The sequence below is a fragment of the Hyperoodon ampullatus genome, assembly GCF_949752795.1.
Source record: "Hyperoodon ampullatus genome assembly, chromosome: 16".
Lineage (NCBI taxonomy): Eukaryota > Metazoa > Chordata > Mammalia > Artiodactyla > Ziphiidae > Hyperoodon > Hyperoodon ampullatus.
In genome coordinates, this window is record NC_136929.1 from 77,556,789 (window position 1) to 77,582,574 (window position 25,786).

The following is a 25,786-nucleotide window of genomic DNA, read 5'->3' on the forward strand; positions in this document are numbered from 1 at the left end:
CCTGCCAATGCAGGGGACATGGGTTTGGGCCCCGGTCCCAGAAGATCCCACATGCCGCGGAGCAGCTAAGCTCGTGTGCCACAACTGCTGAGCCTGCGCTCTGGAGTCTGCGAGCCACAATTACTGAGCCCATGTGTTGCAACTACTAAAGCCCACGTGCCTAGAGCCTGTGCTCTGCAGTGAGAGAGGCCACTGCAATGAGAAGGCCACACACTGCAATGAAGAGTATCCCCCACTCGCCGCAACTGGAGAAGCTCATGCGCAGCAATGAAGACCCAATGCAGCCAAAAATAAGTAAATAAAATAAATAAATTAAAACAAAAATGCCAGAGGTCATGCTTACAATGGAGAACGACCTGTGGGGTTAGCAGCTTGGCTAGTAGCTGAATAAATGGTGGGAAAGCCAGCAGGTAGTAGGAGTCGTGCTTAGGGGGCCCATCCACTGCACGTGTCCCAAAAGCAGAGGTCAGGCCACCCTCAAGCCTCGGGGTACCGCAGACAAATGCCTGGCCTTGAGCAGACAAATGCCAGTTTAGGTCAGGAAAACGCTTCGTAAGAGAACAGACTTCTAGTCCATGGAAGGTGGGAGTCTGTTTTGAACACACAGCTCCAGGAACAGCTAGTACTGCCCCATGGGCTGCATGAAGGCAGGAAGTGTCCTGTGTTTGCTCTTCAGCCCACTTGAGACATTTCCTCTAAAGTAACGTGAGGCTAGAGGGCAGTACATACGCATCCACTGGGGTTGTATTAAATTGATTACCACGGTACAGAACTTGTCATTCATTACTTCACTAATTGATTCAACAGACGTTTACCGACTGCCTCCTTTGTGTCAGATACTGCTCTTGGAGCTGGGGATACAGCAGTAAACACAGAATAAACATTCCTGCTCTCATGGAGCTTTCGTCTTTGAATCCTGTTTTCCAGTGCTGATGTTTTAAAAAATATAACCATTTTTAAAGTGACAGTTCAAAAGAAGGGCAGTGTTCTCCTAATACTTTTATTTTCTCCTACCTGTGAGGCAGCTTTTCTGAATGTAGGAATATAAAACTTCTCCCCAGTCTTGGAGTTTGCACCATGTTTATTTGTACCCCAGTACACCCAGATGTGGTCAGCTGATTACTGGAAGAAATGGCTTTATGACATCTTTAAGTATATAGCAGGTATTTAGTAAAAATGTGTTGCTCAGTGTTAGACTACATTGCTGATTATAAATATTTTTTATCACATAAATCTGATGTTTTAGAAACATTTTACAAAATAATGAGGCTTACTAAGGTAAACCTAGTGATTTTGTAGGCAGGAGACTGGAATTATGATGTTGCTTTTCTGTAGATCATTAGATGAATAGATTTTTAAGGTTCTTCTTTCTATGCTGGCAAGTTAATATATCAGCTGGCACTGGAAAAGGGGACCAGATTAGATGAATTTGAAGTGCCTGTGAAGCATCCATGTGAAGATGGTCTGAGAAGGAGAAATAAATGTGAGTCGACTTTATAGGTTGGTGATTGAAGCTGTGGGCCTGCTTAAGGTTTCCTAGGTGAGTGGAGGCCTGGGGCTGAGCATGGAGGAGACCTGGTTCCCAGCGACTGGGCAGAGATGCTCCTCCAGAGGTTTGCCATGTTACCAGTCTTTATGGGACTAGTTTGGGTATTGATTTCTGTTCTTATCTTTATTATAGTCTTTCTATTTTCTTTAGATTTATTCTGTTCTATTTCTGATTTCCTAAACTGGATACTTGACTTATTTCTCAGAGCTGTTGTAGTTGAACTCACATACTTTGATGTGCATACTTTGATTTTATTGCTGCTCAATGCTAAGTATATTTTAATTTCCACTAGGATTTCATTTTGACCCATGAACTATCTGGAAGTTAATTTTCAGTTTTCTAAGTCTATTGGGTAATTTTTTGTCTGTGATTTCTGTCTTAAAGACTTGTAATTAGAGAAAATGGCTCATGTGATATGAGTCCTTTGGATTACTGAAGCCTGCGTTGTAATTTAGTACATTGGCACTGTTGGTAAGTGTTCTGTGTGTGTTTGGAAAGGATGTGTGTTTCCTGCAGTTGGTTGCAAGGCTGTCCATGTGCAGTAGATCCAGCTTGTTACTTGTGTTTATTTCTCCCATGGGCTTCCTGAATTTTTGAATGCTTTTTCATAATAATTGAGAGAGGGTTATTGAAATGTCACAGTGTATGGTAGGTTTGTCTGATTCTCCTTGATGACCTGTCAACTTTTGCCTTTCTGTATGGCATTCTGGGTCCTTTCCTTGCCTCTGTCTTGTTCATTAACTTTCTCTTCAGCTGTGTTTATCTTGTTGCTTAACTTACTCAGTAACTTTATTTTTAATTCCAATTTCTAGATATTATACTTAGTGCTTTTCCAAATCATCCTGGTCTTTCTGGGTTTGATTCCTTTCTTATACTTTTAATTAATTTAAACACACTTATTTTACTGGGCTCTCCTATTTTTCAGTTATGCGAGGTTCTGTTCTTTGTTCTGTCCAGGTGGTCTCATGTGTTTATAGTTTTCGGTGGTTTGTTTTCTTCAGTGTGCTCTTTATTTGTGAATCCGAGGAAAGGTGAGGCCTCTTCAGCAGGTGTGCCTCCAGGGTTTTCTTGCGTGTGTGTCTCCTGGTAGTATTATCACTAGCCCGGGAGAGATTTTTATGTAACTTTCTCAGCTTGTGAGTGTCCAGACCACATGTGTAGTATAATTTTGAACCCCAAACCTGGGTGAAATTCAGGCTCATGAATATGAATTCACATATTTGTTTTCCTCTCCCTCCACCCTGTGACCTTCCCAGCTGGAGCCCGATCAAGACAAGCTCCCTGTCTTCTCCCTCAGCAGATGGGCTGTTTTTGGCTTAAACTAGTTGACCAGTTCACTGAAAATATAGCCCTTTGAGGGTCTCGGCTGTATCACAGGGGCCTTGACTGCAGCTCCCTGAATCCTATGGCCTCTGGGTCGGCTCTTCCTGAGGTCATTTGAACGTTCTCCCTCCCCTGAGGGTCAGAGATCACTGTAGTGCTGGCGGCTCTGGTTTTCCTTACATTCCTGAGAGGTCAGCTATTCGTTTAAAAGGGTGACTGCTTTTATGTGGAGTAATCCAGTTTGTGGAGGGAGGACTTTTAGGTCTCCTGGTCCATCACATGACCGGAAGCAGGCGTCTCCATCAGTTCACGGGCGAAACTTTTATTAGTATACATACTCTTCTTTTTTAAGTTTTAAAAAATGTAGCGTGAATTTGACTATGTACCTTTGTTTTCAGGGTTATATACATTTTCTTGTTTTTTTTTGTTTGTTTGTTTTTGCGGTATGCGGGCCTCTAACTGCTGTGGCCTCTCCCATTGCGGAGCACAGGCTCCGGACGCGCAGGCTCAGCGGCCATGGCTCACGGGCCCAGCTGCTCCGCGGCATGTGGGATCTTCCCGGACCGGGGCACGAACCCGTGTCCCCTGCATCGGCAGGCGGGCTCTCAACCACTGTGCCACCAGGGAAGCCCCCATTTTCTTGTTTTAACAGTTGTTGCTCTGCCAATTGGAGAAATCTGAAGAGGGCCTATTTTTAGCTAAATTCTACTGTAGGCCACAGGTCAGTTTTCAGTAAACAAACACACAAACCCATAAACAAATGCATGTATACATTTACATTAACTATCTTTCTAAATTCACCTATTGTCTTTTCTGACTGGGAGGTAAAATATCAGGACTGCAGGATGGAGCCAAGCCCAGTGCCTCGGTTTTGGGTGGCCTGGTACTGCGGGTGGTGGACACAGTAAGCCCACCTTACTTTCCCGGACACTTCATGGTTTGGAATGGGGAAGACACATTTGAGGACCAGAGGTGAGAGGTCACGGCTCTGTTCCAGCATCCGGCAAGAAGCACATGGCTTGGTGGCTTTCTGAATGTTTAGCAGGACAGGACGGGCAATCGTAACGCCCCAGTGATTCGTGTATGACCCCACGAGCGTATACTCACTATATTTAGAAATGCTGTAAAACTATATGCTAATTGCAGGCTTATGGGGAATATCTTAAATTATAATATTTTCATGTCAAGCATTTTAACTTAATTGTAAATAAATGATTTCATAAAAGGTACAAAAAAAATCATTGGAATGAGGATGGAAATAGACATCCCATTAGGACAGCAGCTGATGCCTGTGCCCCTCTGCCTGGTCTCCCTTCCCTGTGGTTACCTGAGAAAGGGCTCCTGTTTAAAGCAAACCACTGTCATCCTGGTCATCCTCACGCCTAATCCCCAGGAAGTCACATTCCTCAGTACTGTCCACACTGGTTTTTGCTTTGGAAAGGTCTCTCTTGATTGGGTATAATTTGTTCTAGATTATTGTAGAACTCTGTTTAGGATTTATAATATGCTTTAAAAAAACTTTATTTTGATTTTTAAGGAAAGATATGAGCCTCTGGTTAGGGCACAGTGCTGTTTATTGCCTGTGATATTGACAACTTGTACTTTTCCTTTCTTTTTCTTTAACACATGCTATTTCTGCTAGAGCAAGAAGGTTTGTCTTTTTTTTTCTTGGTAATCGTGACATGCACCTCTTGAGAAGACTAGCGTAGCAGTCTATTGATGTGATGGATTTTAGAGATTGTGCTCTTGCAAGAAATACTGAAAAGAAATCGGTGATGATTAAACAGGTTGAAGCAAGAGATTTAATTAGTGCTAAGAGACAGAACTTATATGTAGATCATGTCCATCTTCAAGTTGAGAATGAATTCCCTCTGCCATGATTACAATAGGATTTTAGCTCAAATTTCCTTTCTTCCCATGTCTTTTCTGCTAAAATTGGCTAATAGAACTTCTTTGCATGTAAAATACCTTAAGTACCAAAGTCTTCTAATTAGTTTTTCTTTCTTTCTGGAAAGAACATTGAAGACTGCTTCCAGATATTTTGCATTAGCAAAGTAGATTTTCTAGCAACAGGATGCTCATCTAAAATGCCTGAATTGACTTTTAAAAATCAACTAAATTTCATTTTCCCCATGAAAGTATTTGTTTTGGAAAATGCACACGGTTGCACAGCAAGTGGGTAAAAACTTCAGCAGTGAGCTCTCGTCCAGCACCTCCTTTGCCAGGGGATCATCCAGTCCACTGACTCGTGGCCATGCCCCTTTTCCAAAACAGTCCTGCTGGGTCGAGTGCTGTCATTGGTGACTTCCACTGATAATAAAACACTAAAGTATATAAATTATTTACTTTAAAATTTCAAGTAAATGGGAGAGAACGAAAAGTTAGACCTATAATACCATCATCCAGTTTCTTCCTTTCAAGAATGGAAGGGAAAAGGGGTGTTTAAACGTAACCCCACCTTTTAAGTATCTGAACCCCCCTTTTAAGTCACGAGTAAGCTCCCTTTGAGGAGCTATTAATAGTTGTGACGCTTGGAAAGTTCCTTAGTGCTTTCCTTGTCCCCAGAGTTTTGTCTGTCAGAACCTGAGCTTGTGGTTGTGCGTGAGAATATCACTTATTATGGGCTGCATCTCTCTCCCACCTCAAAACAAACGAAACACGAACAAATAACAGCCGTTGCTTTGAAAATGCTGTCAGAGTTTAATTAAGCCAAGTCCAGCTAATTACCTTCAGCGGTGAGAGAAGTTTCACTCTGACACTTCCCATCTGGTGGCTTTCCCTAGACAGGCCCCGGAAAGACACCATGAGCCCGCCCGGGGATTCTCACCTGGCTGCACTGCTGAGGTCAGGAGAGAGCGAGCTGTGTGTCCTTCCCCGCTTCCCTCCCAGCCATCTGTGGGAACCGAGCGGCTGCAGCCGCTCTCAGCTTTGTGATCCACCCAAGCCATGACGGTCCTGAGTGACAGTTTGCAGGCCCCCTTCCTCAGGCAAGCCATGAGTAACAGCAAGGAGATGAGCTCAAGGCTTGACAGGGACAGAGGCGTAACCCTGGCCCAGTACATGGGACACAACTGGGTCACTATTGACAACAACAGCAATCAAACTTCAAGCAGATGCGCCGTTAAAGCCCTTACATAATTGTAGCAGGTTTGGGTTTCCTCTGGTTCAAGTGTTCTTGCCTCTTTGATAATCAAATGATCTGAAGAAAGGCATAGAATTTCAAGGGAGAATCTGCAGGACAGACTCACAATAAGGCCATTCACGGGACTCTTTTATTAGCTCACACTGTATCTGCATCACGTTTAGTCTCTGGCTTTACTACAAGGCTCCATTTAAACTTAACCCAACTTGCAGACTTAACTGATCCAGGAATTACTCAATACAACCAGCCAGCTACTGTAGCTTTTCCCCTCTGATAAGGGGATTTAACACAATGGGCTTCACAGTTCTTAAATGACTCCGTTTTTTTCCCCCTGTCTTTGAGATGTGGTGCTTATGTGACCTTTTGTTCTGAATAAAATTCCACATGGTTTGATTATATTTTTTAAAAGTACCAGCACACACAGTATTGACTTCTTACCCTTAGAGGAAAACGTTTAAAATCTTGTAGATGGTATAGAAATGGAATTCATGTCATAATATTTACACAGCTAATTTCACTGTATTAGATATTAACTATTAGATATTATTAAACTTGAAAATATTTTATTTTTGAGGGGTGATTCTGATAAAATTACTGGTAGTAGTTCTGCATTGCACTTTGACTTTTGCACACTCCTGGTTACCTGCTGGTGTCTGTGCCGTTTCTACTACCACAGTGCTGATAGACTAACCTGGGCACACTCGGCCAGTATGTGGACGGGAGGCAGCTGGGGAGCCTGACCTCAGAGTGGGAGGCCCTTGAGGATGGATTTGGTAGCAAACCACTGTGAGCACTGTCGGCCCCCGCTTTGGATCACACCTCAGAATAGTGGGTCTCAAACTTTAGTGAACAAAAGTCATCAGAAGTTTGGATAAAAATGCAGATGCCTCGACTCTACGCGCAGGGGGTCTGAATCAGTAGGTCTGGGATGGGGGCCTGAGAATTTGCATCTTTAGCAAGCACCAGTTGATTCTGTTATCTGACCCCACGGAGAACCATTCCTCCCGCTTCACCAGGGACTGGGAGCTCAGGGACCCTCCTGGGTAGGCGTGACCCTGGTGGGATTTCCCCAGGGGGTGGCAGGCGGGAAGGTTGCTCTGGAATGTCCAGCGAGTATCCCCTTCTGTTCCGCCTCCCTCCACAGCAGGGCGGCACCCGCTGTGAGCACCGCGTTCCCAGGGACCTGCGTCACCCGTGGGCCTGCGCTTGGGTGTCCGAGAACGTCTTCTCACCCCCAACCCCTTCTGTACGTCGTCAGAATTTCCGAGCAGTTGTTATCTGCGGTATTTAATCCGAATTTGCTTCTCTAGCCTCCTCCGTTACCGCCCTATTAAAGTAATTTTAGATTTTTAGAAACAAAGGTCTTTGTCAAAAGATTTCCAATTAGAAGCGGACTCTCAAGAAGCCTTTTGGGAGTTATGGATGTAACATGTTTGTTCATTTCATGAAGGTAAGATTTTTCCTTGCAGATAAGTTGATCTGGTGATCAGGACAGACAGGTGGTGATGACTGCTGTCGATATCCCAGCGCTTTGCCTGCAGTGCTGGCGTGTGTTCTGTTTGTAGAACCCACCCCCAACGCGGTTGAAGGACTTTTTTATTATGAGAATTTTCAGTCCGACACACAACTAGAAAATACAATTCCCATATCTGCATCACCTGGTTTCCAGAGTTACCAAGATTTGTCATACTTTTCGGCAGCATTTTTTCCCCCTGTTCTTAAATTTTGCTGGTCGTTTTTTAATTGGTTCTTTTTGGAATGACTCAAACATGAAACGCTTTGCTTGGGGTCTGAGTGCGGCGAATCTGAGTAGTAACTGGAAGATGTCCTTTTCAGGAATGTGTTCCAGAAAACCTAGAGCTGAAGAAGCAGCTTTTTGCTCAGCTGGATGGAATCGTTGGTGACCAGGTTGTCCTGAGCAGCTCCAGCTCCTGCCTCCTGCCCTCCAGGCTGTTCTCTGGCTTGGTACACGTGAAGCAGTGCCTTGTGGCACATCCTGTGAGTATGTCGAGCCTGGAGATGCAGTAAGTCTCACCTGGCTTTCCGGGAGCAACGTGTTTGGACAAATCTGCTAGTACTTTGCAACTGCTTTACTGAGATACAATTCACATATCACACAATTCAATTTATACATTTCAGTAGTTTTTAGTATATTTAGAGAGTTGTATAATATCAGTGTCTTACAAAGAATTTTATCCAAAAACCCCTTGAACTGTATCCTGTACCTCATGCACTGTGGGAGAGAAGGAGCAACACTTACAGACTTCCGCCCTTAAGTAACTGACCGTCTAGCTGAGGGGAGAGACTGCGAATCAAATCATCCCAGTGCCAAGGAAAGGTGCTACGTTACGAAAAGTCTAGACCACATGGGATTCTGCAGGTGGGTCACCTGTACTGTGTGGTTTCCTGAACTTAGCTCAGAGTAGGGTCACTTGTGCTGATGTGCAGGGTCCGGGTCCCCCCCCGAGATTCCGGTGCAGCAGCTCTGACTTAAACCCTCCTTTCTGTGGTCCCTTCCACCAGACATTGTCACTGACTGTGCCAATGTATTCACCAGGCGTGTGCTGCGAGGCGTGTTGGACCATGAGCTCCAAGTTGGCATGTGGGCACTCAATCTTTTTGAGATTAACGTGTTAATGTCAGGAAAGGGGAATCAGAGTGGGGATTCAGGGGTCATTCTGTGGACGTTTGAGTACCGAGTGGAGGTCAGTGTGACCTTGGAGAACTGGGACAGCCTGCTAGGACAGAGAGGCCGCTAACTTAGCTCAAGCCCGCCCCAGGCCAAGAACAAGCATGGGCCTCGTAGAATCGCCAGGAGACCAGCTTGACTGCAAGAGCAGGAGAAAGGTGGAAGGCTTGGTAATACTTGGGTCATGGAGAATTGTGAGAGTTACTCTGAAGAATGAGAACTGGCTTAGTTAGAGGGCAACTCCTGCACGGAACTCGGGGCAGAATTCCCAGCACGAGTGGCCAGGGCCTAGGGAGGTGAGGGGTCCTCGAGTGGGGAGCAGGGAAATTCCTCTTTCTGAGCAAGAGGAGGTTAGAGGAGGAGATGAAGACAAAGGGGAGTCATAGATGCCTGCTGGGTCTTCCGTGCTGCGCAGAGGGACAGCCTGGACCACCGTTTACGTGACTGAATGGTTCTGGATGTCCTCACACTGAAGTTTAATGGAAAGTGTAAAAGAATGGTTATAAAATAAGGAGACTTGGGGCTTCCCTGGTGGTGCAGTGGTTGAGAGTCCGCCTGCCGATGCAGGGGACACAGGTTCGTGCCCTGGTCCGGGAGGATCCCACATGCCGCAGAGCGGCTGGGCCCGTGAGCCATGGCCGCTGAGCCTGCGCGTCCGGAGCCTGTGCTCCGCAACGGGAGAGGCCATAACAGTGAGAGGCCCGCGTACCTCAAAAAATAAAAAAATAAATAAGGAGACTTAGACCCAGAGCACAGAGAAGAAAACCAAGCATTTAGTTACCACTCCATACAGGTGAAAACACCAGAGAGACCTTAATTGAAGCATCCAAATACCAAGTCCCATGAAGCATGTCATGTCTTTGCTTCCGTGACATATGTGTGTCCATAAAAAGCCTCTTAGACACCGTGATTGTTACTTGGTTGCTTCAATAAAAGGTGCAAGCCTCTTAGTCAAGAGCTTCCATTTCTAACCAGTGTTTTTACTTCTAAGTCAGTTTAAAAAACAACTGAGGGGCTTCCCTGGTGGCACAGTGGTTGAGAGTCCGCCTGCCGATGCAGGGGACCCGGGTTCGTGCCCCGGTCCAGGAAGATCCCACATGCCGCGGAGCGGCTGGGCCCGTGAGCCGTGGCCGCTGAGCCTGCGCGTCCGGAGTCTGTGCTCCGCGGCGGGAGAGGCCACAGCAGTGAGAGGCCCGCGTACCGCAAAAAAACAAACAAACAAACAAACAAACAAAAAAACCCCAACTGAATCAAATTGTTCAGAAAACACCCCCTAAGTCCTCTGACAGGAATTTTACCCCATCTCTCTCTCTTTTTTTTAAAAAAAAATTTATTTAATTTATTTATTTTTGGCTGCGTTGGGTCTTCGTTGCTGCACGCAGGCTTTCTCTAGTTGCGGTGAGCGGAGGCTACTCTTTGTTGCGGTGCGCGGGTTTCTCATTGCGGTGGCTTCTCTCGTTGCACAGGCTGTGCTCTAGGTGCACAGGCTTCAGTAGTTGTGGCTCGCAGGCTCTAGAGCGCAGGCTCAGTAGCTGTGGCGCACGGGCTTAGTTGCTTCACGGCATGTGGGGTCATCCCAGACCAGGGCTCGAACCCATGACCCCTGCACTGGCAGACGGATTCTTAACCACTGCGCCACCAGGGAAGTCCCCACATCCTGGCTTTATAGTAAAGAAAAGTTCACCTAGGAGAGACATGCTTCCAATTCTTATAATTCTGATCTTAAAAAGGCCAGAGGTTAAACATTTTTATAAGAATTCAGTGATTATAGGCAGGAGACAAGTGATTCAACTAAGGCATTGATTTGTAATTTATTTGAAATAGGTGCTATCCTCGCTTGCTTTCTAAGAAGGCTGCGACAGGGTGACCAAGGCAGGCTGGGAACAGAATAAACCTCTGAAGTGTGTGGACCAGCTGCCTCTCCAGCCAGTCCTAGGAGAAATAATTTCTTCTCTCTTCTGTAGAAGAAGTCATTTTAAAGCGGATGCTTCTTGTAGTTATTTGGTAGATGTGAGATTCTACCAATTTTCACCCAAACATGGAGGAAAAACAATTTAAAGTAAAGCATCATTTGGGGAACAGTTTAGTGTGCATCTACTTAGTGGTGAGGCTAATCAGCAGCCTTTTATGAAACAGCCTTTTCCTTTTTTTGTTTTCGTTTTTTGGCCGTGCCCTGCGGCATGTTGGATCTTAGTTCCCTGACCAGGGATCGAACCTGTGCCCCGTGCGGTGGGAGTGCGCAGTCTTAACAACTGGACCGCCAGGGAAGTCCCTCAAACAGCCTTTTCTTTAGATGTAGGAGAATTTTCTTTGAGAATCTTCAAGAGTGGTTTCTCAAAGGAAACCAAGAAAACCAGAGCTGGGTGGGCAAGCATTTCCACTGTGGACAGACCCTCTTCCTGTCTTAGCATCCATCACGATGTTGAGGCTGAAGAGAGCTTCTGATATTGTGTGACTTCTAGGTAAGATATGATTGCGGGAGCAGATGTTTGAGGCTTGACGTGGAGAAGTTAAGGAAATACCAACTTTAGGGAAGATACTGCCAATCCAATAATTTTTAATTAATTAATTAATTTTTGGCTGCGTTGGGTCTTCGTTTCTGTGCGAGGGCTTTCTCTAGTTGCGGCAAGCGGGGGCCACTCTTCATCGCGGTGCACGGGCCTCTCACTGTCGCGGCCTCTCTTGTTGCGGAGCACAGGCTCCAGACACGCAGGCTCAGTAGCTGTGGCTCACGGGCCTAGTTGCTCCACGGCATGTGGGATCTTCCCAGACTGGGGCTCAAACCCGTGTCCCCTGCATCGGCAGGCGGACTCTCAACCACTGCACCACCAGGGAAGCCCTCCAATAATTTTTAACACTGACACAGTAGACTGGCAATGACTATTGTGGAAAGAGGATGGCTGGGGGCAGGGTAGGTAGCAGCTTACGAGGTCAAGACAGCTGGGAGCAGAGAAATCCCGAGGGAGGTCAGGGTTTGGAGGTAAGCGGTAAATGTACAGGATGGCAGTTTGCACCCTCCGATGTGAACCTCAGTGTTGGTTATGATTCATGCAGTTCTGTGCTCAGGTTCTTTCGTCGTCTCCCCGCGCTGTGCATGACTTTATTTCTCGAGTTTCTGGTCACTGGACGCTGGATCTCGAGGGGCCCCATCTGCCCTGCTGCTGCCCCTTTGGAACTGCGAGGCAGCTCTGCCGGAATGGCACCCAAACGCCAGCGCTGTCTTCCTGACTCTCTCTGCTCTGTGTCTCTCCTAAGGTAAATCCACCCTACTACGTCCCGTTGGTGGAGCTGGTCCCACACCCAGAGACGGCCCCTGCGACGGTGGACAGCACCTACGCGCTGATGCGGAAGATCGGACAGTCCCCGGTCAGACTCACGAAGGAGGTGGACGGCTTCGCTCTGAATCGTCTCCAGTATGCCGTCATCAGCGAGGCCTGGAGGCTCGTGGAGGTGTGTGCGCCGCCCTCTGTCCTGGCAGCCGAGCAGACGAGGCAGCAGCCTCTGGGCACGCCGTGCGGGTGGGAGAATCAGACACTTGCTCGGTTCCGGAGACCGAGGGCAAGCTGTTCCTCTCTGTGTCTCAGAGGCTCCCCCGTACGGTAGGTCACTCGATATCCGGACGCGGTGACGGGCTCCCTTCTTGCCCTTTCCTGTCGTTACCACGTAATTATCTCTGCGACGAGCTGCATTTTCCCACTGTCTCAGATTCTGCTCCCCCCACTCCCAGTATTATAATTTTTCAGGAGGAAAAATAAATTATATTTTGAGTAAACTTGTATCCTCTAAAGGAACCCAGTTTATTTCAAGAGCTTGAGGAAGAAATAGTGGATGACTTTTTTTTTTTTTTTGGCTGTGTTGGGTCTTCGTTTCTGTGCGAGGGCTTTCTCTAGTTGCGGCAAGTGGGGGCCACTCTTCATCGCGGTGCGCGGGTCTCTCACTGTCGCGGACTCTCTTGTTGCGGAGCACAAGCTCCAGACGTGCAGGCTCAGTACTTGCGGCTCACGGGCCTAATTGCTCCGCGGCATGTGGGATCTTCCCAGACCAGGGCTCGAACCCATGTCCCCTGCATTGGCAGGCAGATTCTCAACCACTGCGCCACCAGGGAAGCCCTGGATGACTTTTAAACTTGTTAGTAGTATGCTTGTCTCACATATAGACAAGAGATTATTTATATATATATATAAATTTATATACATCTATATTTACATACATGTAAATTTATATACATATATATTTAACATCATCCTTGAATTAAAAGATTTTAGACGTGACTTTAAAAATTGCCTGGCCACACGTACTCCCACCTGCATTTGTGTGAGGGGCCTGGTCCCTGGCAGGGAGACGTCAGGGCAGCTCCACACCTGGGAGTGGTCCAGGCTCTGCCGGTCTGGGCTCCATCCCTCGCTTTCTGACGCTTCCCCAGCTTCTGCACGGGTCAGTAGCGTGCTCCGCCCACACCTGTCCTGCTGAAACTCGACAGGGTGAGTGAGGGTCTGTCCAGGTACATGCGGCGAGAAGGGGGCTCGGGCTCAATCATCTTCGCCTGGAATGGATTCACAGCCGCTAGTCCTGACTCCTGCGGATGCCTGGCAGTCCCAGCCTGAGACAGAACAGGAAAGCTGGCCTGGGGGCACCGGATTTCAGCTTCCCAGTGCAGGATACACGTGACCCTCCCACAGAACCCTGGCTCTGGCATTTGGTCACATCCCTGTTGGGTTCATCATCTGACCTGACTGCTCATACTAGCTGCAGTTCTGTGTCCTCACTATTTGAACCCAGTTAATGCTCCTACGTCTTCAAGATACCATGTTGAGATTGCCACTGTGAAGTTTGCAGCTTTAATTTCTCGGTGACTGTAAAATGTTTTGGAATGTCAAGCAGTGGTAGAAGCACTGAAGTAAAAACAGCCCCTTGGAGATCTGTTTAAAATATTTCCACCAGGACTTCCCTGGCAGTGCAGTGGTAAAGAATCCGCCTTCCAATGCAGGGGATGCAGGTTCAATCCCTGGTCGGGGAACTGAGATCCTACAGGCCGCGGGGCAACTAAGCCCGGGCACCACAGCTACTGAGCTCGCGCGCCTCAACGAGAGAGCCCACGTGACACAAACTACAGAGCCCACTGTGCTCTGGAGCCCACGCGCCACAACTAGAGAGAAGCCCACGTGCCACAACAGCAACAGAAGATCCCACATGATGCAGCTGAGACCCGACACGGCCAAAAAAATAAAGAAAATAAAATAAAAATATTTCCCCTTGTCTAGAGTACGGGAACTTAATACACCACAAGAAAAATTCACTATTACAGTGAAACCTTGCGGAGATTTTAGGGCAAATTTTACTTTTATTTGTAAGATATCTTAGTGCCTGGAAGAGACGAAGAAAAGCCCTGCAGCTGGATTTTGCTTTCTCTCATCTAAACGAGGAACACCAACTCGAGGAAAACTTAAGAGTTGGGAAGTTTTCCTTCCTCTTCTGTTTTCTGGAAGAGATTGTAAAAGTTCTGTTAATTCTTCCTTAAATGTTTGGTCGAATTCTCCAATGAAACCACCTGGGCCTGGAGAATTCGTTTTTGGTCTTTAATTACAAATTCAACAGCTTTAGTGGTTGTAGAACCATTCAGGCTGTCTGTTTCATCTTGGACGAGTTTTGGCAGTTTATGGTTTTGGAGAAGTTGGCCCGTTTCTTCTGTCGCTGAATTTATGAGCATGAAGTTGTCGGTGGTGCCCTCTCTTCCTTTTAGAGGCTGCAGGGCCTGTAGTGACATCCCTGGGTTCATTCCTGTTGTGGGTGATTCCTGTCTGCTCTCTTCGTCATGCTAGAGATTTATCAGTTTTGGTGCTTTCCTGAAGAGAAGGCTTTTTGTTTCATCGATTCCCTCCCCCTATCCCCCCACTGTGGTTTTCCTGTTTTCAGTCTCACTAACTCTGGAGGGAGGGTATCCCTTCATCCTTGCAGCCAAGCAGGAGAGAGAAATTCTAGGAAAGACAGGGTGGGAGTGGTGCGTGTGCGTGTGTGTGTGTGTGCAGCTCCTGCATGGACCTGTCCTTCGTGGGGAACCAGGGGAGCTGAGCCAAGGTCGGGAAGAGGCTGCGCGGGGCACACTGTCCCGTCCCAGCCCGTGAGCTCCGCAGGGCATCCATTGTGGGAGCAGGATGGGTGCCCCGGCAGCAAGGGCACGTGGGCGCTCACAGCCACGCAGTCCGTTTTTTCCCGGACCGTTTGGCTGCAGAATTGGGACGGAGCAGCCCCTGTTGGCTGGGAAATGCCGATGGCTGTAGTCTAGTCATCCTGTCACCCAGAGATTAGGTCACTGGGTGACAGGATCCTGTTGGCCAGAAAAGTGATTTTCAGTCGATCTTAAGCTGACACAAGCACAATAAGGGAAGTAGTGTTGTGATGACAGACTCTCGCCCAGACAACAGCTGAGCTTGTAGTGCCCGTAAATTCTTGCCCCGTTGAGGGAGGGTCCGTGGAGGCAAGCAGGAGTGAATCACGGAGCCGCCCTTGGGTTCTCAGCCCATCGGAATGTGTGGGTGGTAATGAGCTTTAAATTGCTTACCTCCGGTTTTGTTCATCCTTCTGAGAAATGTAACATCCAGGTGATTTCTACTCCTTGGGCCTCTGGTGTCTTGCTCAGGGGCTGTGGTCTGTGCAGGACCCTTTGAGAGATTCCACGCTTCCGTGGTCCAGCTTTATTCCTGGCACGAACACAACTGTTATGAGAACTGGTTTCAGCTAATAAAGTCCATCTCCAGGATTGTGTGGTAAAGTTAACAGATGAGACATATTGTGGTAAAGCCACTCAAGGGGTTCTGTTGGATGTAATTTAGGAGAGCACAGCGGTCCCTCCAGCATATTTGAAGTCACATCTAGATTACTTCCAACACCTAATACAACCTCAGTCATGTGTAAACAGTTGTTCATACAATGTCAGTGCTATTTAAATAGTCGTAAATAGGATGTAAAAACTGTGGAAACAGTTGCCTTTCCTAGCAAATTCAAATTTTGCCTTTTGGAGCTTTCTGGATTCTTTTTCCTGAATAGTTTTGATCCACGATCCGTTGAATTCGAGGATGTGGAACCCCTGGATACAGAGGACTGACTGAAAAACACAGGAATTAGGAGTCTTAGCACAGCAAACCGCTGAGAATCATCTACTCATCAGTGACCCCAGTTTGTATATAGTATTTCAGAGTTTACAAAGTACTTTCCTTTACATTTCTCATGATTTTCAGAGTTTTTCAGATCATCCAGTCCTAAAACCATGAGAGACATATTGTTATTTTTGCCTTTACAAATTAAGTGGTTTGATCCATGTTCCCCGGTCTGGTAGGGATTCAGACCTGTGCCACCTGTGTGCCGTGGTGTCTGCATTTGTAAGTGAAGATGACAATGGACTTCCGCATCAAGATCTGATGAGGGTTGGATGGGTTATGTGTGTAAAGGGCTTAGAACATGGCTGGCATATACTAATGGTTGAGTAGGTGTTATGGATTACAGTGACGATGGTGACAACCATATTTTCTGAATCCCAGAGTCCAGGGATGTAACAGCAGTCACCAGTGAGTTAGCTCTGAGCTGAAATGCTCACATGCCAGCTACACAAGTGAGGTCCTAGGGCTAAGGATGGCAGCGTGGGCTTCATCTGGGCGCTTGTTAGAAATTCAGCATCTCAGGTCCCACCCCAGCCCTGCACAATTGGACTCTGCATTTTATCAACCCCCTCCCCTCCCAGGGGATTCATGTGCATCGTAAAGGGGGAGGAGTCCTGGCTCAGGCCCTGAGACCTTGTCCTCAGCCTTGACGTATGGAATTCCATCTGTTCTAAGATAAAACTTATTTATTTTTTTTACATTTTAACATCTTAGTTTTTTTTGTTTTTTTTTTTTTTTGCGGTACGCGGGCCTCTCACTGTTGCAGCCTCTCCTGTTGTGGAGCACAGGCTCCGGACGTGCAGGCCCAGCGGCCATAGCTCACGGGCCCAGCCGCTCCGCGGGGTGTGGGATCTTCCCGGACCCGGGCACGAACCCCCATCCCCTGCATCGGCAAGCAGACTCTCAACCACTGCGCCACCAGGGAAGCCCTAACATTTTAGTTTTATTGGCAGCATTTTTCTTCCTTAATGGAGCGTTAAATGCTAATTTAACTTTCAATCAATGGAGTCTTAACTTCAATGAGACACAGTATATTCTGCCGTCTTTTTCAGTTGCCTTTTCCCCTTCCATGTTTTCTGTCTTTGTATGTCTCCTGTTTCTGACCCTCTTTATCTCTGACTCAGGGCTCATAATAGATAAACATGCAGCTCTAACCACCTTTGCTTAGTGGAAAGACTCTTACATGGTCCCAATTCCTAGTCCTAGATTTATGACACTGAATACCTCTGGTTATCCCAAAAAAAAGATGTGAAAATTGATTTTAAAACAAGATTCAATTCACTTTTGATTAAAACACAAACACAACAGAACAAACGAATGCTAGGTTTTCACTGCTCCTCCAAATCAAAGCTCCCGCCCCCCGCAGTCCCCCAGATGCTGTCTTCCCCGTCACGCTGGCCGCACGCTTGGCATCAGCAATCCTCACATGGCCTTTGGTTTCCAGAGCAGGGATGCAAACCGTAGTCTGGTTTTCCTCATTTAGTCACAGGCCTGTGTGAACAGAGTGTCCCTCCAAGGGTGACGGCCGAATCAAGCAGGCTCCCTGGGCCTGAGAGGCAGCCCTGCCGGCCACCGCGAGTCCGGTGCTCCCGGGCTGGTCCTGTAGGCTGGCCTGCGAGTTCCCAGCCTCGCCGTGAAGCTACACCTACACTGGAGCGAGCTGCCAGCTCCTTTACGGAGGGGCCGACACCGGGGGACTGACGGTGCTGAGCGGAGTTTCGGGGGAAGATGACCTAACGCTGTAGACTCACTGCCCGAATAACCCCTTAGGTTTCTCTCACGTGGGCTGTGATCGCGCAGGGGTAGGCGGTTGTTGGATTTTGCTCTTCTTTTAGAAGCCAGTGTGAGCATGGGCCCAGTTCTCCAAGTTCAGGTTCAACCCCAGAAGTTTGCTTCTCGCACATGGAGCCTTCTGAGAAGGAAGCCAGGTCAGACGGCGAGCCGCCTTGCAGCCGTCCTTTCCTGAGTCTGGGTGGGGGGGCTTTTTTCCATGAATGTCACCCTGAGTAAGTACAGGACCTGCCAATTCCTCTGGAGGAAAACCAGCGCAAACAGGTGGTGAGGATGAAAAGAAGAAAGAGCGGCTCAGGCTGAGTCACTTGCTTTGCAGGCTCTGGGATCCAGGAAGGCTGCAGAGAACCGTGGCCTGAGTGGCCCGACAAGAGAAAGCATGTTCAAAGCCGTGCTTCTGGGCAGGTGGAAGGTGGGGCTGTTTTAGAAGCTTTTGTTTAGAGAGAAGGTGTTGGAAACACCAGGGCCGCTCAAGGCTTGCCTCCCCTGGAGCGGGGCCAGTAGGAAAAAGCTGAGGCTTGAGCAGCATGTTTCGGAAGAGACCTTGGCGACACCCATCCGTGTACCTGGCAAGAAGAGTCATGTAGCAGGACTGCAGGGCAGTTAAGGCGCCAAGAAAGAGCCCGGCTCCTGCCCGCCCCACCACACCCTCAGCTGTAGGATTTCCTACATTTTACGTCTTTTAAAATTTAAACTTAAAAGTTTAGGGGTTGCGAATTCCCTGGCAGTCCAGTGGTTCATACTCTGAGCTTTCACTGCCGAGGGCCTGGGTTCCCTCCCTGGTCGGGGGACTGAGGTCCTGCAAACCACACGGCTCGGCCAAATAAAGAAAGAAAGAAAGAATAAAGAAATAAAAAACAAATTTATTTCCAAAAAAACCCGTAAACTTTGTTTTTTTGTTAGTGGGGGGGCCTGGCTGCACGGCTTGCTGGATCTTAGTTCCCTGACCAGGGATTGAACCCAGGCCCTCGGCAGCGAAAGCGCCGAGTCCTAACCATTGGACCGCCAGGGAAGTGCCTACGTTTTTCTCTCAAAGAAGTAAAGTGTCTGAGTGAATTTCCTCATGGTTGCCTTTTCCTCCCCCAGCTCTGAGCCTCGGTCCTTCCAGGAAGGAAGCTTCCTCTGTTTGCCGCTTTCAACCGGGGCCTGGGCAGCTCTCCCTGCCCCACGCAGCGCTCGGCTTCCTGTGCCGCCGGGTGCCCGGTCCATCCCTGCTTTGTGTTCATGTGCTCCAGGGTCCACGAGTCTTATGGCTGCCCGTCACCAGGCGCCCTAGGTCAAAATTCACCCCTGGAAACTTTTTCTAAGACGTTTTCCTGCCATCTCTGCATTATTTATTGTACCTCCTGAAAACATAACCTCGACAGGCTGAGGGAACTGTCTTCCCCCGGCCCCTGGAGCTCACCTTTCAGCCCTGGTCCATGTCCCTGTGTCCACCCGGCCTCTGTCTTGCCTTCCGAGGCCTGGGTCAGCTTGTCCGTGGCAGGAAGTCCATCCCCAGAGGACACTGAAGAGTTCTCTGGGTTCCGGCTGTTCGAGCTCTTTCTCCCGTGAAGTTTACCGAGCCTGCTGTGGACCCAGCAGCACTGTCATCCTCCTTAGCTTAGCCTGCTTCTCGGGGGACGCCTCAGCTGGGACTACAGGCCCTTTGGAGCAGGTGTGCCACCCCCTTCATGAGGACCATCCTCCAAATTAATTGAGACCTGCTTTCTCGGCTGTAAGTTGGAAGAGCCTCCAATCAGTGGCCTTCCGTTCAGAGGCAGATGGAGAGAGAGGGAGGCGTTTCTCATTACAGGGCAGCTCTGGAAGGACACCAGGGTCTCAGCATTTTAAGAAGCCCCAGAACTATATCAGAACCCACACCTGTGGCTCAGTAAGTGTTTCATGTCCTTCACTGACCACTGGGAGGCGATCAAATTAACGAGAGGCCACTCCTGGCCGACGCGAGTTAGGCCGCATGTGACATACCTGTGGGAGTGCAGGCACGGCCGGAAGGCGGGGGGCGCTTGGTTGCAGGTGCGTGTCTGAAGCTCCTGTTCCTGCTGGCGCCTCCTGTGCGTGGAGCTGGTCCGTCCAGCTCCCCTGAGGTTCCCTCCTGCATGGGGAGCGCCCGGCCCGGCTGCAGCCCGCAGACTCGGACGGTCTCTCTCAGGGCGGCACAGCCGAGAGACTTGATCTGCTGGCTGGGAATCATCAGTTAGTTAGAAGTCTCCCAGCAGCGATGGCCTGTAAGAAGTAGACCATTTTTGTAATAGTATTTACCCTTTTACGGGAGGTTATTTTCTGAGTAGCCACACTGGCGAGCAGCAAAACCCTACTGAAAGGAGAGATCCTGCTTGCTGATTGTTTTAGAGACAACTCCAGCCCCGTTAACAGATAAATGTAATGAAAACTCCAACCACATACTCAATTAAAAAAACCTGCTTGGCATGCCTGGGGTTACTTCAGCAGTGTTTAAAGTAAAAGCACCTATGCTAGTATTCTGACCACTCTAAAAGAAAATCAGGGACTTCCCTGGCGGTGCAGTGGCTGAGACTGCGCCTTCCAGTGGGGAGCTGGGATCCGCATGCCTCGGGGCCGGGAAATCAGGGCCCGGGGCACAGGCAGTATTGTAGCAAGTTCGCTGAAGACTTTAAGGATGTTCCACATCCCAAAAGAAAAAAAATCTTTAAAAAGGAAAAGAAAATGAAATGAAATGCTGTCACTCTAACACCTGACTGCTAATCCTCACCCACAGCTAATCTGTGGTGATGGGTTTCAGGTTCTCTGCTGTGAGCTGGAAAGTTAACAGACAGGGCGGGGGAGGCACCCCCGGTGGAGGACCGGGACCGGGGTGGAGGGAAGGCATCCGCAGGAGAACGGGCAGGGAGGCGAGGCTGCAGGTGACCCTGGGACAGGGAGCCTGAGGCCCGCCCATCCTGCTTCCCGAGGTGCAGGCGGGAGCAGCCCTGGAGGTGCGACGGGCCGGGTGTGCCTCGGAGTGGAGGCCGAGGGCTTCCGCTGCTTGGCGCCCACCTCTCTGTCGAGAGCCCCGTTCCCGGAAGACCCCAGTTAGGGCTCCACCACCGCACCGAGCCCTGGTGCGCTTACATTTGCACAAACAGATGCCTTGTGCTGTGGCTGTATTGAAGGTCCAGACCTTTTCTTTGTGTTGGACTCATAACACTGGTGTTTTTCTCCCTGAAAGCTTTGTTACAAGCGCAGCAAAGTAAGAAAAATCACATGAGGGTGTCGCTGCCGCGGCCCAGACAGCTCTGGACTATCCCTCGGATTAAGACAAAGTCTTTCCCCTCTTTCCTTTTCATTTTTTGGTTTCTTTCTGCTAAAAGCTTTATTCTTAAAAATATTCAAAGGGAAAATACCACTTATGTTCCCTGCCCTGAGTCAAATTGCTTTTATTTTTCTGCATTCTTGTCTAGTCTCTGTTAAGAATACTTTCCTCGAGGGCTTCCCTGGTGGCACAGTGGTTGAGAGTCCGCCTGCCGATGTGGGGGACACGGGTTCGTGCCCCGGTCCGGGAAGATCCCACATGCTGTGGAGCGGCTGGGCCCGTGAGCCATGGCCTCTGAGCCTGCGCGTCCGGAGCCTGTGCTCCGCAACGGGAGAGGCCGTGGCAGTGAGAGGCCCGCGTACCGCAAAAAAAAAAAAAAAAAAAAAGAGATTACTTTCCTCGACTTTTTATTCATTTCTAATGGCTTCATGAGATTTCATTTCACTGATCCTTTTCAAAAAATCTAATCATTCACCTGCTGTGGGTTGTTTTAAGTTCATTTCAAGTTTTCTGCCCTACGATGCCTCTTTGCACATTCAGTCTCCTCCTCTGGTGCCTTCTTCTCCCAGAACAATTCGGGCAGTGGGATCGCCCCGTCGGGCCGGACGCCTGCCGAGGATGCGGCCCCGTCTGCCCCTCACTTCCCAGCGGCCTGGCCGGGACCGTCCACCCCGAGCTCTCGTCTCCTTCCCTCCGTCCCCTCTGAGGCGCTGGATGCGGGGGTTTGATGTGTATGAGTCACTGTCCTGTTGCATCAGCTAAATGTGTTCAGTCAGCTCTTCTGCAGGGTCGCATGGTTTGCCTGTGTCATCCCACAGGAATGGCCCCGCCCCGCTTCCAGGAAAACACAGGGTGCTGAGCGGCTCACAGACCCGACAGCCTCTGGGTGACAGCAGGGCAGCACTTAGCAGTCTTCCCTTTTTCACCCATGAAAGTCCTGGCCTTGCCTCACCTTTTTCCTGGAAGGAAGTGTGGGTGGGGACGGGTGGATCAGGGCTTTGTCACTCTTGCTCCGGAGCCAGTTTTCATATTGCGTGTGGGAGACGCAGTGCTTAGTGAAGAGTGTAGAAAACAAAGACACGCAAGCGTACGTGACTGGAAGGAACTAACTCATGGTTCTAGCTGGTTTCTTGTGAGAAAAACCCAACTCCTCATCATCGTGATAGTCCTTAGTTTAAACTCCACCATCAGTAGCTACGTTATTACTCTGTACCGTTTGTTCACAAGGGCTGCAGGGATGGACTTTCTAAAGAGTCCAGTGCCCCGACTCAGGCTTGACTATCTCTGCACCGAGGTCCCTGGCATCTGGCTTGACACTGAACGTCTCTGGGGATCGGGGGCTAAGCCTGAGGTGGCCTCTTTCTCTGTAACCCCTTCTCCTGGGCCTCTGACAGGGAGGGTGACGCTGGACCAGCGCAGGCTTCCTTCACGCCCTTGGATGTTGCATTTCGTCATCTGAGACACTAAAACTTTTTTTTGTCTCAGTTAAGACATTGGATTGAAGCCTGGACAGCTCTGGTTGTGGGAACTTGTATATAACCTCATCCAGATTCCTGGGAGGCAGGTCTGTTCCTCGTGGTGACGGTGCTGGCCAAGGTGGAGAAGGGTTTGCACAAGAGAAACTTGAAAATTCAGCACCAAGTGTGGTGAAAAGTAGAGCAAAACAAAGTAGAAGATCAAAAGCTGGGAAATAGTAAAAAAGAACCAGACAAGGAAAGATGGCATGAGAAACGTGAGAAAAGCAAGTGACTGTGAGGCCGTGCCAAAAATACGGGCGTCAAACAAGAAAATTTAATATGAGAAGGGGGTGATCAGAAGGAAGAATATTTCTGTGCAGCTGGTCATCAGTAGAGGAAGCAGTCCCAGGGCTCTTCCTTCAGCAGGTTTTGCGTTCCTGAGCTACGCAGGACCCCCGCCGCCTCCCTCTTCTTTCGCGTCCCCGCGAAGGACAGGCCGAGCACCACAGTCCTTATTTTAAGTGGTGTCTTCCCATCCTCCTCTCCCTGCTTACAAAGTGCCAGACCCCACCACAGTCCTTATTTTAAGTGGTGTCTTCCCATCCTCCTCTCCCTGCTTACAAAGTGCCAGACCCCACCACAGTCCTTATTTTAGTGTTGTCTTCCCATCCTCCTCTCCCTGCTTACAAAGTGCCAGACCCAGGATGCCCGAGGGTAAGGACCGTGCTTTGAAATTCCACTCTGTCCCCTGCGAGGATTGGCTGGGCTGGGCTGGGCTGGGCTGGGCTGGGCCAGAGGGCCGGTCATTCAGTCACACACAGGCTTTGCCCATGTTTCTCTGAAGGTGTTTTATAGATGCAATTAGCAGCTACAGTCAGTTGACTTGAGTAAGGAGATTATTCTCAATAATCTGGGCAAACTTCATCCAATCAGTTGAACAGCCTTAAGGGCAGAGCTGAGGTTTCCACCAGCGGCTCCCGCCCTGGATCTCAGATGTGCTGGTGTCCACACTCTGATTCTTTGGCATAAATCTCTTGGCTTATCTATAAGTGAGCGGTCTGCCTCTCTGGTGGGACCCTGACTGATACATCCCAGACTTTTCATTGCACTTGAAGTTTGCACCTTGCTTGTGGGAGGCAGTCTGAGAACCTCCTGTGAGCACGCCAGGTGCGAAGTGTATGCCCGGGCCGTGGGTGTGGGGTGTGTGTTGGTGGATTGTGGAGAGTCTTAGACTTTAGCTAAAGGAGGTGAGTTGAGGCAGGATGTGTTCAGTGAAGGGGCTCCTGCCCACTCTGGCTGGGCTTCCCTCACCCAGTGGTTTTTCAGGACATGATGCAAACCACCTTTTTTTTTGTGGTACGCGGGCCTCTCACTGTTGTGGCCTCTCCCGCTGCAGAGCACAGGCTCCGGACGCGCAGGCCCAGCGGCCATGGCTCACGGGCCCAGCCGCTCCGCGGCATGTGGGATCTTCCCGGACCGGGGCACGAACCCGTGTCCCCTGCATCGGCAGGCGGACTCTCAACCACTGCGCCACCAGGGGAGCCCCAAACCACCTTTTGAACTAGCAGTGATCATAGTGTTCCTTGCTCTGTCTGAGATTTAGGAAACTTTTAACCACTTGGGGCTTTTCCTTGTACGTGTGACTTGAGAATTTTACCACGAGATAGAGGAAGTACTGATAGTGATACTGACCCCCCAGGCACACTGGAATGAGGGGGTTTCAGTCCTCAAACTGCTGCGGGGGTCCTGTCTCTATCCAAGGAGTCGTCACCAGATCCATTCATCTCAAGCGCTTGGCCCGCCTTTTACGCCATCGCAAGGATTTAGTTATTATCGATAATGTTAATCTCTAGGCCACAGGGGGCACTAAGGCTCTGGGTGGAGTGGAGCTCAGAGCACAACTTGACCTTCAGAATATCCCGAACAAACATGAAGCTTTAGTTCTGTGCTGAGTGCAGCAGGGATGAACCGGGCATTTGCCTCAGTGACATGGAACCCTAATCAGTGAGCATGCTGGCTGAATTTCTCATGGCCGTTTCTTTTCTTTGGATTTAGCGTCTGGGTAAAAACTCAAGCTTAGAGAAATCTGCCTCAGAAAATTCAAATATGGCAGAAAGAAGCAGTTCAGAAGAGGAAATATTAAAACTTTCTCTTTTCTAACTTGTTCAGCTAATGAATAGCAACTGGTAAAAGACTGACCGCCCTCCGTGGATGAAGCAGGAGTCTAGGAAGTGCAGGTCGTCTCCAACGTGAGGGCGTCGGGTGATGGAGAAGCCCTCTAACGCGTTGAGTAGTCGGGTCACTGTTAGCGCTCACGATGCTTACAAATCAACAATTAACTACTCTGGGTGGCTCACCGTGTGGGTATTTTGAAATCTTTGGAAGTCAGCTCTGAAAGTACTGAACACAGTTTTGGGAGAAGAGAGTCAAGGCAAACACCGTCGCAGGTCCAGGCTGGCTTCCAGGTCCGCATCCTTCCCAGTCTGGTGGTGGAATGGAAACTCGAGGCTGTCGGAATGCTGACCTGGGGGCCAGGGCTGAGGGAGGGTCGGCAGCCCCCGCGTGGCTGCCTTTCACTGCGCTCCCGAGCCTTGGGAGCGTTGGGTGCGGGAATGCCTTGGTAGGTGGCTTTGGGAGGCCTGGGGAGAGGACCAGGAGCCACCTTTCCTGCCCAAGACACGGCGCGGAGGGAGAGAGGCGGCCGGACCCTGCGGACCAGCAGTCGTTTCTTGGTGGCTCTGGGCGGCACCACCACGGGCTTTGTGTTCAGTGTTTCCTTCTGGTGCCGATGCCCCGCCCCCCCCCCCCCCCCCCAGCTCTGCCACCAGGAGGGGAGGGCGGGCGACTGGTGAGTATCTGAGTGAACTGAGCTGATTTGCCCTCGGTAGCAGTCGGATGAACCCAAGGATGGTTTAGAACTAATAGGAAGCCCCGGGTCCGCACCAGCTGGGGACAGCGACACGGGTGCGGCCACATCGGCTCCCAGTGGAGGACGCATGCGCCAGGCCGCGGCTCTGCAGGCGTTTACGGTGGAGATGAGCACAGCCCAGATGTTTAGCCGCGAGGACGGGCGCCTGCAGCAGCGCACGGCTCCGGTGAAGCTTGAAAGCGTGAGGTGGAGTGAAAGACGCAAGTCAGAAAAGAACGCACCGTGAATCCATCTCCAAGAAGATGAAAAACAGGCAAAATGCAGACTCCATGTTTCAGGAATGTGGAGGAGGGACTGGTTATTACAAAAGTCAGGATGTTCGCCTCTGGGCGAGTCAGGAAGCCGGCCGGGCGTGCTGGAGGGGCCGCGCTCTCAGCTCCGCGTGCGGCTCCGCGCGTCCCCATCTGTCACACGCGCGTGCGCACATGTGTGCAACCACGCGGAAAGGGCTTCTCACCCAGGGTCCTCAGTCGCCCCAAAT

The 25,786-nt window shown here is 49.5% G+C and overlaps 1 protein-coding gene across 2 annotated transcripts in view; it reads left to right on the top strand.

Moving 5' to 3' along the window:
* The window catches only part of CRYL1 (crystallin lambda 1), a 72,180-nt gene that overhangs the window by 39,298 nt on the left and 7,096 nt on the right, over window positions 1–25,786 (top strand). The window contains exons 4-5 of one of the 2 annotated variants that reach the window (XM_079721776.1): window positions 7,851–8,012; window positions 11,959–12,153. In XM_079721776.1, the coding sequence (XP_079577902.1) occupies window positions 7,851–8,012; window positions 11,959–12,153 (357 nt within the window). The remainder of the gene's footprint in view (window positions 1–7,850; window positions 8,013–11,958; window positions 12,154–25,786) is intronic. The other variant, XM_079721777.1, reaches the window with a different exon arrangement.